This window comes from Sander vitreus, chromosome 14, assembly GCF_031162955.1.
Source record: "Sander vitreus isolate 19-12246 chromosome 14, sanVit1, whole genome shotgun sequence".
Lineage (NCBI taxonomy): Eukaryota > Metazoa > Chordata > Actinopteri > Perciformes > Percidae > Sander > Sander vitreus.
Genome location: NC_135868.1, coordinates 26,464,188 through 26,480,765, shown reverse-complemented (window position 1 = coordinate 26,480,765; position 16,578 = coordinate 26,464,188). Strand labels below are relative to the sequence as shown.

General features: G+C 40.8%; 1 protein-coding gene across 1 annotated transcript; it reads right to left on the bottom strand.

Moving 5' to 3' along the window:
- Positions 1 to 8,278: 8,278 nt before the first annotated feature.
- Positions 8,279 to 16,375, bottom strand: tspan13b (tetraspanin 13b). Its single transcript, XM_078268479.1, has 6 exons — positions 16,167 to 16,375; positions 14,087 to 14,254; positions 12,257 to 12,337; positions 10,350 to 10,463; positions 10,140 to 10,250; positions 8,279 to 8,964 (listed from the first exon to the last, which is right to left on the bottom strand). The coding sequence occupies exons 1-6, from the start codon at positions 16,227 to 16,229 to the stop codon at positions 8,890 to 8,892; spliced, it is 612 nt and encodes a 203-aa protein (XP_078124605.1). The 5' UTR covers positions 16,230 to 16,375; the 3' UTR covers positions 8,279 to 8,889.
- Between the last annotated feature and the right edge of the window lie 203 nt (positions 16,376 to 16,578).

Here is a 16,578-nt window from a genome sequence, read left to right as displayed (position 1 = left end):
GTTAGGGTAAGGGGCTAGGGAATGCATTATGTCAATGATGGGTCCCCACAAAACGGATCTTTTAATTATTGAGCCAATGTGCTTGGTTCACCTCACTGATTCTAAATATTTTCGTTCATAGGATCCTGTTTGAACAGTATGTATATTTGTATGTTTAATGTATGTATATTTCCAAAAATAATTGAAAGTTACAGATGGAAACATATATGTTTGTTTCTCAGTTGTTTATAAATGAAAATGGACCTACTCCCACAGACATTGCCATTTTAAACAAGCCTTTAACAGTATCAGAAACATTAAAACACCAAGTTGTTGTTTAGTGTTATTTCTTATGACCGTGTTATTGAAAAACATTAAGATTTTAGAATTGTGGAAAGGTTATGTAAAATGGTAAAATATTTTACTTACCACAATTTATTGGCCAGAACGACATACAAATTGTACAGAAAGCAAGGGAGGCCCTACATCTATTTATTTTTCATCTTTCTCCTACTATATTCATCTTTTTGTCTCAGTTTTAACCTTTCCTCTATTTATTTATTTTCTTACTTATCTTCATATTTGTGTCTTTCTTTGTCTTTACTGTCAATCTCTTTCCTACGTGATTTGGAGCTGACAGCAAGGCTAGTACCATTGTAGGAACCATGTTGTAATATTCTTAGAGAAATATGTACCCATATGACAGTGTACACCAGTAGTTGACTTCAAAATGAAGCAAAAGTGCTAAACTGAGACGCTAATAAAAACAATTCTTTCAGTGTGATGATATAGATGCTGGACGGGAGTGTATCATCAAGGGAGTATGTATCTACACGGGTGAAGATCCAGAAAACCTTGTGCAGCAATATGTGGTATGTGATGTGTGCTTAATACTCCCTTTTTGTTCTCCTGATTGATCACTTGGGCTGAAATGATTCATTGATTAATAGAAAATGTATTGATTTATAATTTTGATAATCTATTAAAATGTTCTGTTTCATAGCATTATACTGTTTACTGCTTACACTGTTTACTGGCTATATTAGCCCATATGCACAACCCCTCCCTCATTCTCTCAGCATGGACTGAGGTCTAACTCAAAATTTGAACAATGGCTGTAACCCTATTACTTCAAACCTCTAACATTGACTGTTGATTTGTGTCTATCCTACTGTCTACTTCATTCCCTTATAATGCCCATATTTAATGCTGTCTTTTTTTTTACTTTATCCTTGCACTGCTATAGTTTTTATATTACTATACACATCATTCTCTTATATTGTCCATATTTAATGCTGGTCTCTAGACTTTATCCTTGCACTATTGGACTTATTTGCACTACCACCATGACACACACTCTCATAGAGCACCTTACCATGCAGACTGAATCACAGGGTCAGTCCCTGCCCTGTCACTGCAAGCGTCTCATGCTTATACATCCCTTAGTACAGTCATGTGGATTTTTCATTTAATAGCTTTTTTTTTATTGTCCATGCTATTCATGTGGATTTGTTTTTTTATCATCCTGTTTATGATGTATGTGTATGTTGTGTTTGAGGTCTTTAAGCTACTGGGACCTTGAATTTCCCCTTGGGGATCAATAAAGTATCTATCTATCTATCTATCTATCTATCTATCTATCTATCTATCTATCTATCTATCTATCTATCTATCAATACTTATATCTAAAATCTGAGACATGACTTTAGACTGGCTAGTTGTGGTGGGTATGTGATTATTTTCAATGTATTTTCTTTATTTATAAGTCATTGATTATTTAAAATAAGGTTTATAAGTTAAATTAATCGTAGTTAGAGCACTATATATCTTCCCACACTCAACTACTGTTCTGTCAAAAAAAATTTTGTCTCTGTGATTTAATTTGTTTCTCGATTGGTCTTATTTACTGGCCTTTTTTTTTTTTAATAGGGCATGGATGAAGACGCCATCAACGAGGCCATTGAAGACACCACTGTTGGGATTTATGTTCTTAAAGAACATGCTTCAAGTGGTGAACCAGAGGACATTGAAGGCTTGAAGCCATCAAGGTGTTGCGAGATCTTGATAATGTAGCTGTTGCTATGCTGTTTGGACTAATGTACTGTATGCCCTGAACTTCAGCTTCCCCGCTGACCTTCGTTATACCTTTGAGGTAATCCAAGAGATTTTCATGGAACTTGATGAAACTATCCAACAAAGCACTCGCTCTAAAAAAAACAGGTTCTTCCAGTGAAAGGATCAGAGAGACTACGCCGTCAGCCAAATGGCGTAGTTGTCCCTAAAAGCATCGTTGGTATGGCTGTACCGTTTGGACTAGTTTTGTTTGGACTTGCATGGAACTGCATGGAAATAACCTTATGCAAACAAAGCAAACGTTTGCTCTCTAGAAAACAGGCTCTTTTAGTAAAGACTGAGCTGTCAGCGATAAACCAACAGGCATCTTTGGTACTGCTATACCAGATGGACTGCTTTTTCCCTTGTGAAGCCATTATGAAAACAATTTTTTTTTCTAAAACATTTTTCTCTGTGTTTATTCCTCAGGAATTTTTCTCTCCATCATTTGTAAAACCACTTTGAAAACAGAGTGCACAATTTAAAGGGTAACTTCGGGTTTTTCAACCTGGACCCTATTTTCCTATGTTCTTGATACTGATGGGAACAACAGTCTTCGACATTGGTCCAGTATAAAGCGAGATCGCTGCAGTGGGCAGCTGCCAAACAAGATTCAATGTAAATTATAGGACAATTGTTTTTGCTGCTGACAGTCTCAGATTAATATTCTAATTGTCGTACAACATTACAGAGAGAGACCTTTTTGTTAAAGAGTAAGATCCTTTTCATTTCCTTTCCATAATGTTGTCAGACACTTAGAATAATAATCTGTTCACAGTTCACAGTTGCCCTATATAACATTGCAGCTCAATGCTGAACCAATTTTCAAAGATCGTTGTTCACATCAGTCACTTACACACAAAAACATAGGAAAATAGGGTCCAGGTCGAAAAAAACGGTAGTTACCCTTTAAGCTTAGGAGTAAACTAACAAAGCACTAGCTCTTATTTTGCCTTATTCAATTTGTGCCATGTTTGATTTAGACTATTTCAGGGAAATGGTGTTATTCTTTTTTTTATTTGCTCTCGGGAGAGCACTGTTTGTGAAAACAGTTCACAGTATTTTGTATTTGCACTTTTAAATCTAATATGAAAAGAGTACTATCATTTTCTTAGCCATGTCCACTGAAGATATGTTTGAAGTATTATAAATGTCTTTGCTGCTCGAAGTCCACTATGAAGATATGTTTTGAAGTATGTATATGCTCCTATTGTTACACTGTGAAGATGGTTAGTGCGAGGTTACTTTATATTTTAAACCATTGTACTGTATGCAGAATTTACAACAATATGAAAACATTGTGGTTTGCATAGTTGTGTGGTTGAGTCCACTGCTGTTGATGCAGAGGTTAAGATTTTTGATCCCTCTGTGAATTCTGTTTATGGCAACTGCACGGAGTCATTCGTTTTGGGTAAAATTGGTACATTCTAAGTTTTAATACTCAATATAGACAATTTTGAGTACAGAACTCTGACTCCTTTTTAATCAATGCAAATCATTTCAACATACAACTGTATTTACACACACACAACAAGGAACCGATGGCTACAATACATTTGCATAGATGATACATGTTAGATTTAGAGACCCCACTCGGGTACCAGGGACATGATGAAATTGCCTTAAAGTTACATAATATTATGTTAAATTAACACAATTTTAATAGACAGTCTAATGTGAATAAAATGTGTTGGTTTGACAAAAAATAAGTAATAGAGTGAGAGAATAAAAGTGTCAGTTAGCCACATTCTGATCATGTGGGACCAATTTGCATACAAGTTTTTTTGTCAGTGTGGGATTTGAACACAGGATTTTCTGTTTACAAGGCAGGCACTTTAACCACTAAGCCACAGCACCACATAATTTGGCAACAAAGACAAAGAAATTCTCTCATATCTTAAGATGTTTGATATAGGGCCAGCAGTGATGAAAAAATGACTCCCAGTAATAGTAAATGGTAGTCATCAACTTGTCAGTTTATTGTACAGATTGTACAAGGTGAAAGAAAAAACTGTCCTGTAATTACAGAACCTTATCACATTATCTTCTCTATAAAGACACCCACCTCAGAATCATTTGCGTGTCCTCTGCAAGTTTAGTGGCACAGTGAGATCCCCACTTACTGCAGTAGCTGTGCAAAGCTTGAAACCTGAAAGACCAAACTGAGGACACAAGCTCTCTTCACAGTTTGCTCAAATGTAATGCATTCTGGGAAGTATGCCAACTAGCCAACAATACATTTGTTGTTCATCTGTTCCACAGAATGAGCAGTTCAGTAAAAGCGTCTGAACGTTCACAGCTCATGTGGACCAACTTATCTCTAGAAGCTGAGTAAGGTAGTGAAAATTAGTTTCATTCAAATGAGTTGTCGAGGAATCTATTCATTGAGCACGTTGTGTGAGCAGTACTAGATGGGTGGGTTCTTGCAGGTTCACACTTCCCCCACTCAGGGTGTTTTGCTGTTGTCAGGTTACTGAGGCTGTTCTGTTTCCTGAGCTGCACAAAGCAGCCCCTTCCTGTTCCCTGTGTAATCAAATGAGTCGGCAGAAACCTACAAAATACAGAAATTAATTTAGTGTGACCTGAAAAGGAACATGCAATAGTTTACCCCCTTTTCAGGCCTCACAGTTCAGTGCATTAGTTGGACAGGTGTTAAATGTAAATTACTCTTCTGATTTGAAATACTTTGTTCAGTTCAAAGATGTGTAGTCACTGACTATGTACTGTATGTTGACGTTTCTCACCACAGTGGTCCCATCGCCGTTCAAATGCAGCTCAAATTCAGTTTGTACAACAGTAAGTGAACCTAAGTGAACCCTAACCCTGGCTGCTGCATTTTGAATGAGTTGGAAGCGTCCTACTGATGTTGTTACTGTTGTTTGTACTGATGTTTGGATAATCCTGCAAATAAAGCATTACAGTAGTCTAACCTGCTTGAGATGAATGCATGCACCAGTTTCTCAGAGTCCATTTGAGAAATGAATGCCTAAGTTTTGATATATATTTTTAAGTGATAAAATGCTGTTTTGGTGATATGATTTTCAAAATTGAGATCAGTATCAAAAACAATGCCAAGCTTTCTGACTTGCTAACTGTATTTCAGAGACAGTGAATCCAGGTGTAAATAAATCTTTTGTCTATGATTTGTAGGACCAACAACGAGAATCTCAGTATTGTCTTTATATAGCTGTAGAAAGTTTTCGGACATCCAGCAATAAATATCGTTAATACAGTCAACTAGTTTGTTAACAAAGCTGAGATCATCGGAGGAGAGTGAAATGTACAACTGTGTGTCATCGGCATATGACTGGTAGGATATATTGTGTTTCCTTATGATAATACCAAGCGGGAGCATGTACAGACTAAAAGCAATGGTCCAAGGACTGACCCCTGTGGTACCTCAGAGAAGATTTTCCTTTCTGTAGATTTAAAACATAAAACCTCCTGTCCTTTAAGTATTATGAAAACCAGTTAAGAACAGGGCCGGCTAAGTCAATGGAGACATGGAGCCTTTTAATTAAAATGTCATTGTCAACTGTATCAAAAGCAGCAGTGAGATCAAGCAGTACTAAAATTGAAATTTTCTGTAAGTCAGTGTTTATCTTGAGGTCATTAATTACTTTTCTGTGCTCTTATTCCCGATTGGCATGTATCATATATATTGTGATTATATTATTATATATTGCATCCAGTTGTTTATATATACTTTTTTTCAAGTATTTTACTTATAAAAGAGATATTGGAAATTGGTCTGTTACTTGGATACTAACTTGATTATTACGTGTACCTGGATCAAGATTGTTCCACTTCAACATAACAGCACGCTTAGGCCGGCTACACACTGGATGCGTGGCGTCAGCATGTCAGCTGCGTGGCGTGTCCGTTTTTGAAAACGCGTGCATGCTATAGAAATAGGACCGACGCCTATTTTTCACGCGACACGCAAGCATGTTGGAAGCGTTTCCAGGCAAAATAGAATAGGAAAAGATGTTTATATGTCATTTTGACACAAATACATTTAATAAATGACATTTTGATGTTTGACATAAATGCATAAATTACATAAATGTAATAAAAAAAATAATTGAATTTCAAATATTGCACCTGCACGCCACGCATCCAGTGTGTAGCCGGTCTTAAGAGAAGCAGGTAAAATGCCAGTCTGCAAGGAAATATTAATAATATTTTCTATGGTATTTATAAAGCAATGAAAGACTTTGAACAGTTTGGTAGGGATGGAATCAGGAGAACAAGTGCTAGACGTTGGGCGCTGGATTACTTCATCTAGATCTTTGGAGTTGACAGGTGAGAACGTTGAGATTGAGCTGATGACAGTAAATTGGTGTGAGGGTGGAGCGGGACTAGATTTATTGATAGTTATATTATAAATAGTTATATTACCTCTAATATGAGAGACTTTTTCTTGGAAAAAGACAGCAAATTCATCACATTTAGCTGTTGAAAGGAACTCATGAGGGATAGATTTGGAAAGGTTAATCTGTTTGTCAATTGAAGAGAATAGAAATAGGAGAGTATTGTTGTTGATTAATTGAGGGATGTAGGACTGTCACATTTCATATCTGAGTTATAACAATAGGGTGCATGGTTATAAATTTCAAAATCAATGCAGTGCAATTATTTTTTTCTCCATTTCCATTCAGCTCTCCGACTCTTTGCCATTTTTACTCTTTCACTGCTTCTCCGAGGTGCTTTTGGTGCTCCGTGTATCTTTATAGTTTTGACAGGGGCAACATGATCAATGATTGGAGACATAACATTTGTGAAATTTGTCAACCATGGCATCACATGACAGCAGCAATTCATTGATGAATGTGACTGCAGTGTCAATTAATCTAACCATATTCATCTGTTCAACGGAGCACATAACATCAACACATATGAAATAATGATCAGAAATGGCAACATGGAGGACAGCTGTTATTATAGCATCAAGACCTTTGGAAAGGACGAGGTCCAGTGTGTGTGGACCCGGTGACATGTTTCAAATCTAAAGATTCCAGTAAACTAAGTGTAGTTTCCACTGAATGAGTTTTAATCCACATCAAAAAAATCCACAGGAGCACTCGGTAAAAGTTGAACTATTTACTTTTACACACTTAAAAAAAACAAAAAATAGTACAGTACAATATCCACTTCCAAAATTAAGGAGAGAAAAAGCGAGAGGTCAGAAAGTGTTTGGCTCCACTCTCGCTTAACTGACTCTAAAATCTAAGACTTTCCTCCCCTCTAGTGAGTATCACAGGTAATTAGAGGTACACAGCCATGTTTCCCCAAATATCACAAATGTAAAATATCTGTCACGATTCACTAAAGCAGAACCCAGAAGCATACCAGGACAAGGTGAGTTGAATAAAGGTGAGTATTTATTAAGAGACTTAAATGTGGAAGCAGGAGGTAGGCAGTGGAGGTGAGAGGGAATGAGCAGATCCAATGCTGTTTCCGAAGCAACAGACGACCAGGCAGAGGTGGAGTGAATATCCTGGGAGAGTAACTGCAGACAGAGGAAACGAAGGTAAGTTCACAGCAAGCAAAAATAACAGAACAGCAAAACTAACTCTTAGTAAATGAGGCTGATACGCAGGCACGACATACTGTTCACGGCTAACGATCCGGCAGGGAATGCATGTCAGGTCAGAGCTTATGAAGTGAAGAGGTGATGATCAGGACCAGGTGTGCAGATGGCTGATGAGATGCAGGTGTGGGTAGTTGAGAGATCTCCCGCCTTGCTTCATCGCCAGGCAACCAGACAAGGTGCGTTCAGGAAACTCAGGAAAAACAGACTCCAGGACAGAATACAGGCAACTCAGGCAGAAAACAGACTCAGACAGCGGGATTCACGACAATATCTAAATGAAACTGCATGTGTTTTTAAATGATCTCCACACACACATATACTAAGTGTAAAAAATACACAATTAACTTCCTTTTAAATTAATCATCCATATAAATTACTGTAGTTTCACTATGTATTAACTTAAATTGTTGTATGCCAATTTGCAAAACATAAATAACTGCATTTAGGCACCTAGCCAACCACACTTTTAGTGACTTCATGTGACTTTAGGACTGAATAATTGACACAAATATTTTTGCAGAGTTGAATTCAAACATTGTATACACTCCTGAAACCGAATGATTTAAGGGAAAAGAAACAAAAGACATGAAGCCAGAGAAACAGATTTATTTTTCTTTCTTCCACCAATGTTTTGTTGGAGTTTACAGTACAAAGGCTGAGAATCCTCAGTGCAGCTCTCAATCAGTAGCTCGTATTTGCTCAAGAGTCATGCAAAAGGCCAAACACACACACACACACACACACACACACACACACACACACACGCACACGCACACACGCACATGCACACGCACACACACTCAGTAGTCATGTCAATATGCAGAGCAGCAGTTGACATTATTGCGTTCAGTGGGGCAGACAAACAGAAACAATGTTCAGGGTCAACATCAGGCAGGCTGCATAAATGCTGTATATAATAATACTTTGGAATATACAGCAGTAGACAGTATTGCCTATTTTTACACCCAGTGCTCTGTGTACTAATAGTGAATGTTCAGACAGAGCTGTCACACTGGAGGCAACATGTGTGCGCTCTTGAACAACCAAACACAGGACATTATAAGAGCATGCCTGCAGCAGTCAGTGAAACACACACAGGTCAGTCAGGTATGTACAGGTCGAGCCCAGAGAAGTTTCAACACACAGGCGAGTCAGGTATGTACAGGTCGAGCCCAGAGAAGGCCCATGGAGGTGCAGACGGCTCACAGGAAAGCACTGGGGTTGGCTCGGGGGTCCTTCTGGTTCCTGTAGCGATAAGTGAGCCAGACTCCCAGAATCTGACAAAAGGACACAGTCACAGTCACACACTGAGAGCGACACACCAACATCTGCTCATCTTCGTGTAGTCTACCAAATGTGGATTCATTCGCTGCTGAAAATAGTCCCCAACAAAGTCACTGTTTCCTCCTGTTTGAATCATGTTAATGAAAAGCAACAGTGCCCAGCTGCTAGAGGAAATTACTGAGCCTTTCTTAAACGTCAAAAGATATGTTTGTGAGGTGTTTTTAAAGATTTAGCTCCTCAGTACAAAGTCTAAACATCTTCCGCTGCAGGCTAAAAAAACACATCTCTTCAGACTGCACCTTGGCTAACAAGATGATGGTTACACAAATAGCATTGCACTTATATGTGGCTCCTTGCAGTTTGGATTATTTTAAGATAATGTACTTTTTCTATGTGATTCTTTCTGTTCTGACTCTGTACCTTTATGGTTGAATGCACTTATTGGAAGATGCTTTGGATAAAAGGGTCAGCTAAATGTGATGTCATGTAAGCCACATGGGAGACATACAGAATTAAATTAAATTAAAGAGAACAGCCCTATGATTTATACACTGTTGGAGTAATAATTCTACGATTCCATCACTACATTTTCATTTCATTTATTTATTGACTTATAAGCACGTTAATCAACATTTCTGTATATGTTTCCATAACTAGTTCATTAGTGAAGGCAGAAATGTTCACTAGTGAACTAGTCAAATCTTGTTAGACCTTACTAGCTAACCAGTCATTTTTTTTCCATCACATGGTACCTGCTCGACTCGCCTCGACTCTACTCGCCTTTTTTGGTTTTCCATTACGAAAAAAAGTCCCTGGTACGTGCTAACAGGTACTTTTTTTTAGTACCACCTCCGTCGAGGTTCCAAGCAAGCTGAGGCGATACCAAAAGGCGACGTGAAAACCTGCAGGCTACTGATTGGTCGGAGAGAATCGTCACTAATTACTGCGTCATCATTGCTAGCGACAGACGGGGGTGTCACAGGCATGAGGTGGTACTAAATCTGCAATGGAAAATGGAGGACGGGGCACCGCGGCCGAGTCGAGTCGAGCAGGTACCATGTAATGGAAAAACGCCATTAGTCATAGTGATATATATGATCAAATAATGCTGACTACATGTTGACTGCTGAACCTGCACACACAACACACCAGTGTTGTGCCGGCTCACCTCGGTGAAGCTGAAAAAGAGTCCGATCCCTCCTACAAAGTGCAGCACCTCTCCGGCATGTTCCTGGATCTTATCTGCGCACGGCGAGCACGAGTTGTTGGGGAAGCAGGCCTGCAGAGAGGAGGACACGACACGGTGTCAGAGAAGAGCTGCGCACGCTCCACACAGCTAACGGGGGGGATCCTGATCTCTTTTCAGGATCAAACTCACAGCGTCACAGCTGAGGCTGGCCTCCACCTGTCTGAAGCCACAGCAGTTGAGACTCTTCTCCACGTCCCTCTGAGTGCTCTGAGAGTTGTTCCAGCCCACCTCCAGCAGCTGGTCCTAAACACACACACACACACACACACACACACACACACACACACACACACACACACACACACACACACACACACACACACACACAGTTAGTTGAGTCTTCTCTTTGTAGATGTATTAATGTCTGATGAATGTCGTTTTTTGTCTGTACAGCCTACAGTGCTATCTGCAGCCACAGCTTCACTCCCCCAGTGTAGATGTCTTCAGTAATGCGTCTCACTCTGAGCTAGTCTACTTTAACTTAGTGCACGAGTGGTTGTGAGCTTCAGCGTGCGCGATGCTATCCGTCTGGGCACTGTGACACACGGCTGAAGGTTTCTCTGGCTCACCTTAAATCTCACACCTGGGCCTACCTGCACGAGTTACGTCATCACAATTTGGAAGCCAATCACGGTCCAGTATGCAACCTACACAACTGGAAAGTGGAAACCTAAACAACATTTTAAATATTAAATGTATAGATTCTCTCTTTCAAAGAGTTGACTGACCCAAATTATTACTCAAAGCAGAATCTTTTCTAAAAAAATGTCTGGATGGGACCATTACTAAACACGGCCGTCAGTAGGATTCAAATACATATCATTCAGCAGAATAAAAAGAATATTTATGGTGATACTCTCAGTCTGACCATCTTTTCTTGAGACCAGTCAAGTGTTGGACTGTGTCCCATTTCTAGAGCTATGTGCTTTATAGCTGCCTCACACTGTTAACTATGGATCCTTTTATACAGCACGTCATAAAGAGGTGTTCTAATCTCTCTGCGTCATCAAAGCTCTCAACTAATCACTTCCACTTCATTACTGACAGCACAAAAACCAGAGAAGATGATGATGATCCCTGCCAATCACCTGGGTGCATTTTATTCCTCCGTGTCTAACTATTCACATTCATTTCACTGTTCCAACGAGAGCGGAATCAAAAGGAGAGGAAACATGTTCCACATTAAAGAGAATTTTCCGACACTTCCTCTCATCCTGCCTTGTCCGCTTCTACTTCACTAAGTGATTTCCTACATGGCCCAGAATGCCTTTCACTTACTCCGAGGAAACATCAACGCATCAGGCTGCAAACATTAACAAAAGTTCTTTTGTTATGCACCCTTAAACAAGTAACTGATGTGCAATCTTTGTGGGGGACACACATAACACAGAGAAGAGAGAACTCAGCCACATAAAGGACACATTTCTCAGAGTATGTTCCCCAGAGAATGGAACAGGAGAAGATTAGGATTTAGAGCCACTGAACATGGTGCTACAGGATACTCTCCTGTGGCCTGGCGCAGGCTGTGCTTCCATCAGCCCCCCCCCCCCATCGGGTGTTCTTTTCTCTGGCTTTCTGTCTTTGATGTTATAGGTGATTTCTCATTTCAGTTTCTCTGTAAAGCACGTTGGTCAGCCGCCGGTTGGTTTTAAGCTGTGCTATATAGATGAAGTGACTTGACAAGGAAAACATTGTGGGATTGCAGGTGATGCTTGAATGGAAAGAAAAGCTACTTGCTAGCTTGCGAGTGTTGAAATGCCGACAGTGACAAACGATTTTCACTGCAAATGTGCGTTAATACTGAACAGAAAGCAAAGGTTAGAGGTGGCACGACTGCATATAAAGCCAAGGCATGAAGGACCAATTTGCCAAAATTTGAGGTGAAATCAGATTCACAAATTGACATGGCTAAATGATGTGTGTGTGTGTGTGTGTGTGTGTATGCTCAGTTTAACCACTCTTGTACAGCTGCGTTATACTGTGGGGTTTCCTGCTAAAAACTGCTGTCATGGAGAAAGGGAAGCAGTTGATCTTACCTGTTGCTCTCTGTTGATGGCTAAGCAGGCACTGGAAACAGAGAACTGCACAATAAACACCATGAACAGGATGATCATGTACTGAGCTTCACTGTCAAGGAGCAACAACCAATGCACACATCATCATGCTGTGTTCCTGAGCCTCGGCCACCGTGTGTTAGTGGAGGGGTTTAGCAGTGCTGCTGTCTCCGGCTCACTGAGCACAGTGAGAAACACGACACTGCTCTGGATCCTGTTGCACATGCATACATGAATGGAAATGGATTTTCCAAAACACTGAGCCGAAGAGAGCGTAGATTCACATAAGCATATTCATCATTCATATGATGAATATGTTTGTCTGAAAATTCATATTCACCAAGACAATTCACAGATCCATGGAACAGTGTTTGTGTACATATCCTACACTTTGTTACTTTCAGAATTTTAATGTTTAAAGTATGAAGTTAAAATCATGACGGCACTCAACAACCACAATATATTAGCTAACTGTTAGGTTTGGGCATAACATTTTGGGGAATACATTTTTTTCGCTTTCTGTCTGAGCCTCTGGGGGTAACGGCCAACATTTGGGCTGATCCGGTGTAGCCAGAAGATAGCCAGGCCAAGATTTCCTCCCTTGTATGCCGGGTCTGATAAGCAACTTGAGACGCGAGAAAAGAGTTGAGAGTCTTTTTATTTTAATAAATAAAAGCTAATTAAAAGCTAATCGTCGTCAGATGATAGCCGATGGGTTACGTGATTACGTTTGGACCAATGCATTCCGTCTCTTATGCTCTCTACACAGACTGTTTGTGTATGCAACCAAAGCCTGCTCAAATGTGATTGGTCAATACTAACTCGGACTATAAAAAGGGAAACGGAACGCTTCCGATCCCAAAATATTGTCCTGTTGCCTACAGATTCTAAAATTCATCTGCAAATATCTGTTCATAGAGGTTAGAGAGCTGGAGCCAGAGTTGAGACAGCTGGAGTCAGGACGGGGGGGAGTCTAGTGTAGCTCTGTCACCACCAACTCCTCAAGTAGAAAGAGTTGGAACTATTACATGGCAGACAGTTTCCATCTGCTTCCAGTCCTTATGCTAAGTTAGGCTAAACATGTCCTGACCCCAGCGTTGTAAATTACAAATAGACATGAGACTGAAGCTAATGTTGAACTATTCCTAAAAGGAGTTGTTGATCTGAAAACAGCTCCACATACATTGGAAGTAAGCTTTGAGGAAACGAAAACTTGAGCCCTACGTGTGAACTATTCAGAGACGTGCCGAGAGGCTCCCAGATATCTAGCAGGCTAAATATCTGGACCTGTCCGGTAATCCAAGAGCCAATGACAGCGCCAAACACAGGTTAAGGGGAAACCTTGTAACAATAGGAACTTAAGTGACCCAATAGGCTATAAAAGGTCATTTTGTATTATTGTGCCATGTGTGCCAACAGAAACATCAACAAGCGTGACTACAGGGGAGGTTCCACGGATTGCTTGAACAAACAAATCACGTCCCATGTCACTTCTTGCGTGTTCTCGTGTCAAAACGTCCGATCGCAATACAAGTTGTGCAGCGTGAACAGTACAGCGATCTGATGACTCTGAGTCGGGCAGAGTGAACTTAGCTTTAGTTCTCAGAGAACAGATCCACTCCAACGCTCTGATGTCACATTCACAGACACCCACAGAACGAACAGCAGCACTGCTTCTCTATCTAATATTGGTTGCTTCTGAGTGTAAACATCATAAGTGATATTCAAACATATGATTCATTACCATCTTATATAAGTAGTGAAATAAATGGCAGTGCTTAACAGCCATAGCAGGAGCAGTGTGAAGGATACGAAGAAGAGCAGGACCTGGTGATGCTTCATGGCCCCGATGAGGCCGGCCAGCGCCACGAAGAACAGGAAGACGCCCACGCCGATGATGCCCCCCACCACCTGGAAACTGGAGACCAGACCCAAACACTTCCCCCATGCCGCGATGCCGATCATCAGCAGGCTCACCATCTACACACACACACACACACACACACACACACACACACACACACACACACACACACACACACACAGATTATATTTATAGTGTCAAATCACAACAGGGGTTGTCTCAGGACACTTTACAGATAGAGTAGGTCTACACCACACTCTATAATTTACAAAGACCCAACAATTCCCTTTTAGCATTTGGTGCAACAGTGGCGAGGAAAAACTTCCTAAAAAAACGGGCAGAATCTTCGGACAGATTCAGGCTCTCGGTGGGCGGCCATCTGCTGCTGCCGGTTGGGACACAGAGACACAGATACAGATATACAGAAATATGATTCATAATAATTATATCAGTTGGTATGATGAACAGTGGCAATTATAGTAACAATTAGGATAATAGAACTATGACTATAAATAATAGTTGTAGCACTGCAGGGTGTAAGTCAGTGTAAGAGTAGCAGGCAGCTTCGAATAAAAAATGAAACTGGTGAGGATGAAACCGTGTCAGGAAGACCAACATCTGGATCAGCTTCATATCAACTTTGTGTGATCCTGTCCACTGCACCGGACATCATACCGTACTGTACACTGCACCGGACACTGTACCGTCCACTGCACCGGACACTGTACCGTCCACTGCACCGGACATCATACCGTACTGTACACTGCACCGGACACTGTACTGTCCACTGCACCAGACACCGTACTGTACACTGCACCGGACACCGTAGCATCCACTGCACCGGACACCGTACTGTACACTGCACCTGACACCGTACCATCCACTGCAACGGACATCATACCATACTGTACACTGCACCGGACACCGTACTGTAAACTGCACCGGACACCGTACCGTCCACTGCACCAGACATCATGCTGTACCGTCCACTGCACCGGACACCGTACCGTACTGTGACAAACACCAGCTCTGTTATATTATTTACTATCATAGTCACAGACAGTTGCATGTATGACCAGAGGACATATATTACACCATTCTGTATGATCATATCATGACTGTGATGACTAAACTTCAGCTCACTGACAATATGTATAATATGTCCATGAAAGAGTTATCGTAGTTTTTGCTCCTGGCCACACTGTAATCCCTTCATACAGCATTAAAGGAGCAGTGTGTAGGATTTAGTGACATCTTGCGGTGAGGTTGCAGATGGCAACAAACTGAATTGTAGCAACAGAATGGTAGCTACTGTTAAATGAATGAGTAACGATAACCATTCGTTACTCATTCATTTAACAGTAGCTACCATTCTGTTTACCAGCAACTAATCATTAGTGCTTGAATCAGTCAATCATGGGCACCAGGGACAATTACAGCCACCAATAACACCTTCAATGTGCATATGAGCATCGAAATGTTGACTTGAAAAAAAATGTGAACTCATCCTTTAACACGGCAGTTTAGTATTGCTTAAGCGTGACACTTTTCATGAAGTTGATCTACAGATAACGGATAATGCGAATGACATCATTATGACATCATGATTGGGACACGTCTGACCTATGGAGTAAAACCTTGTTGGAACCTGTTTGGGCAACGCACACACGCACACACGCACGCGCGCACACACACACACACACACACACACACACACACACACACACACACACACACACACACACACACACCTATAGCCTAGTTGAGGTTGATAAAGCAGCGGTGATAAGAGCTGACGGACAGGACAGGACGTCCTCTGTAATGCCATAAAATGTCTTGGAAGGAAACCATGTCAGCCTTAAAGGCTGGCCTCCCATCTGTAATGAAAGCAGGCAGCTGGATAAACGTGAGTTTGTCATTAGTTGAATGTGATGGATACAGTGAGCATGCGATCCCGGTTCCACGGTGAATCATTGATGAGAGCAGATCTGTTAGAACCCATATGGTAACGGTATGTGTGCTACTCACCACATAGAGGATGTTGAGCACGCACAGGGAGTGTTTGGAGCAGGTGAATCCAGCGCAGCCCATCTTGCTCAAATAAAAAAATAGAATCAATCCTTTAAAAAAAGCGTTTCAATAAATATTTCGGCTCCAGAGATAAAAATCCAGACAAACAAAAGCCCGCAGGAATAGACGGTCGCTCAGCAGCAGGTCTAACCTGGAAAGAACGGGACAACAGTAAAACCGGAGTGTACAGGAAGTTACATGTTTAGCCTTCAAAATAAAGGCATGTCATCACGGGACAGTTTGGATGTTAGCTCGACTTCAGTAGGAGGGCAGACAGGGCTGTGGCTACCATTAGCCTGGTTGTCTACACTGTACATTCTCTAGCTTTTTATATGCTGCTTACACTAGTTTTAGACTCCCTTATTTTATA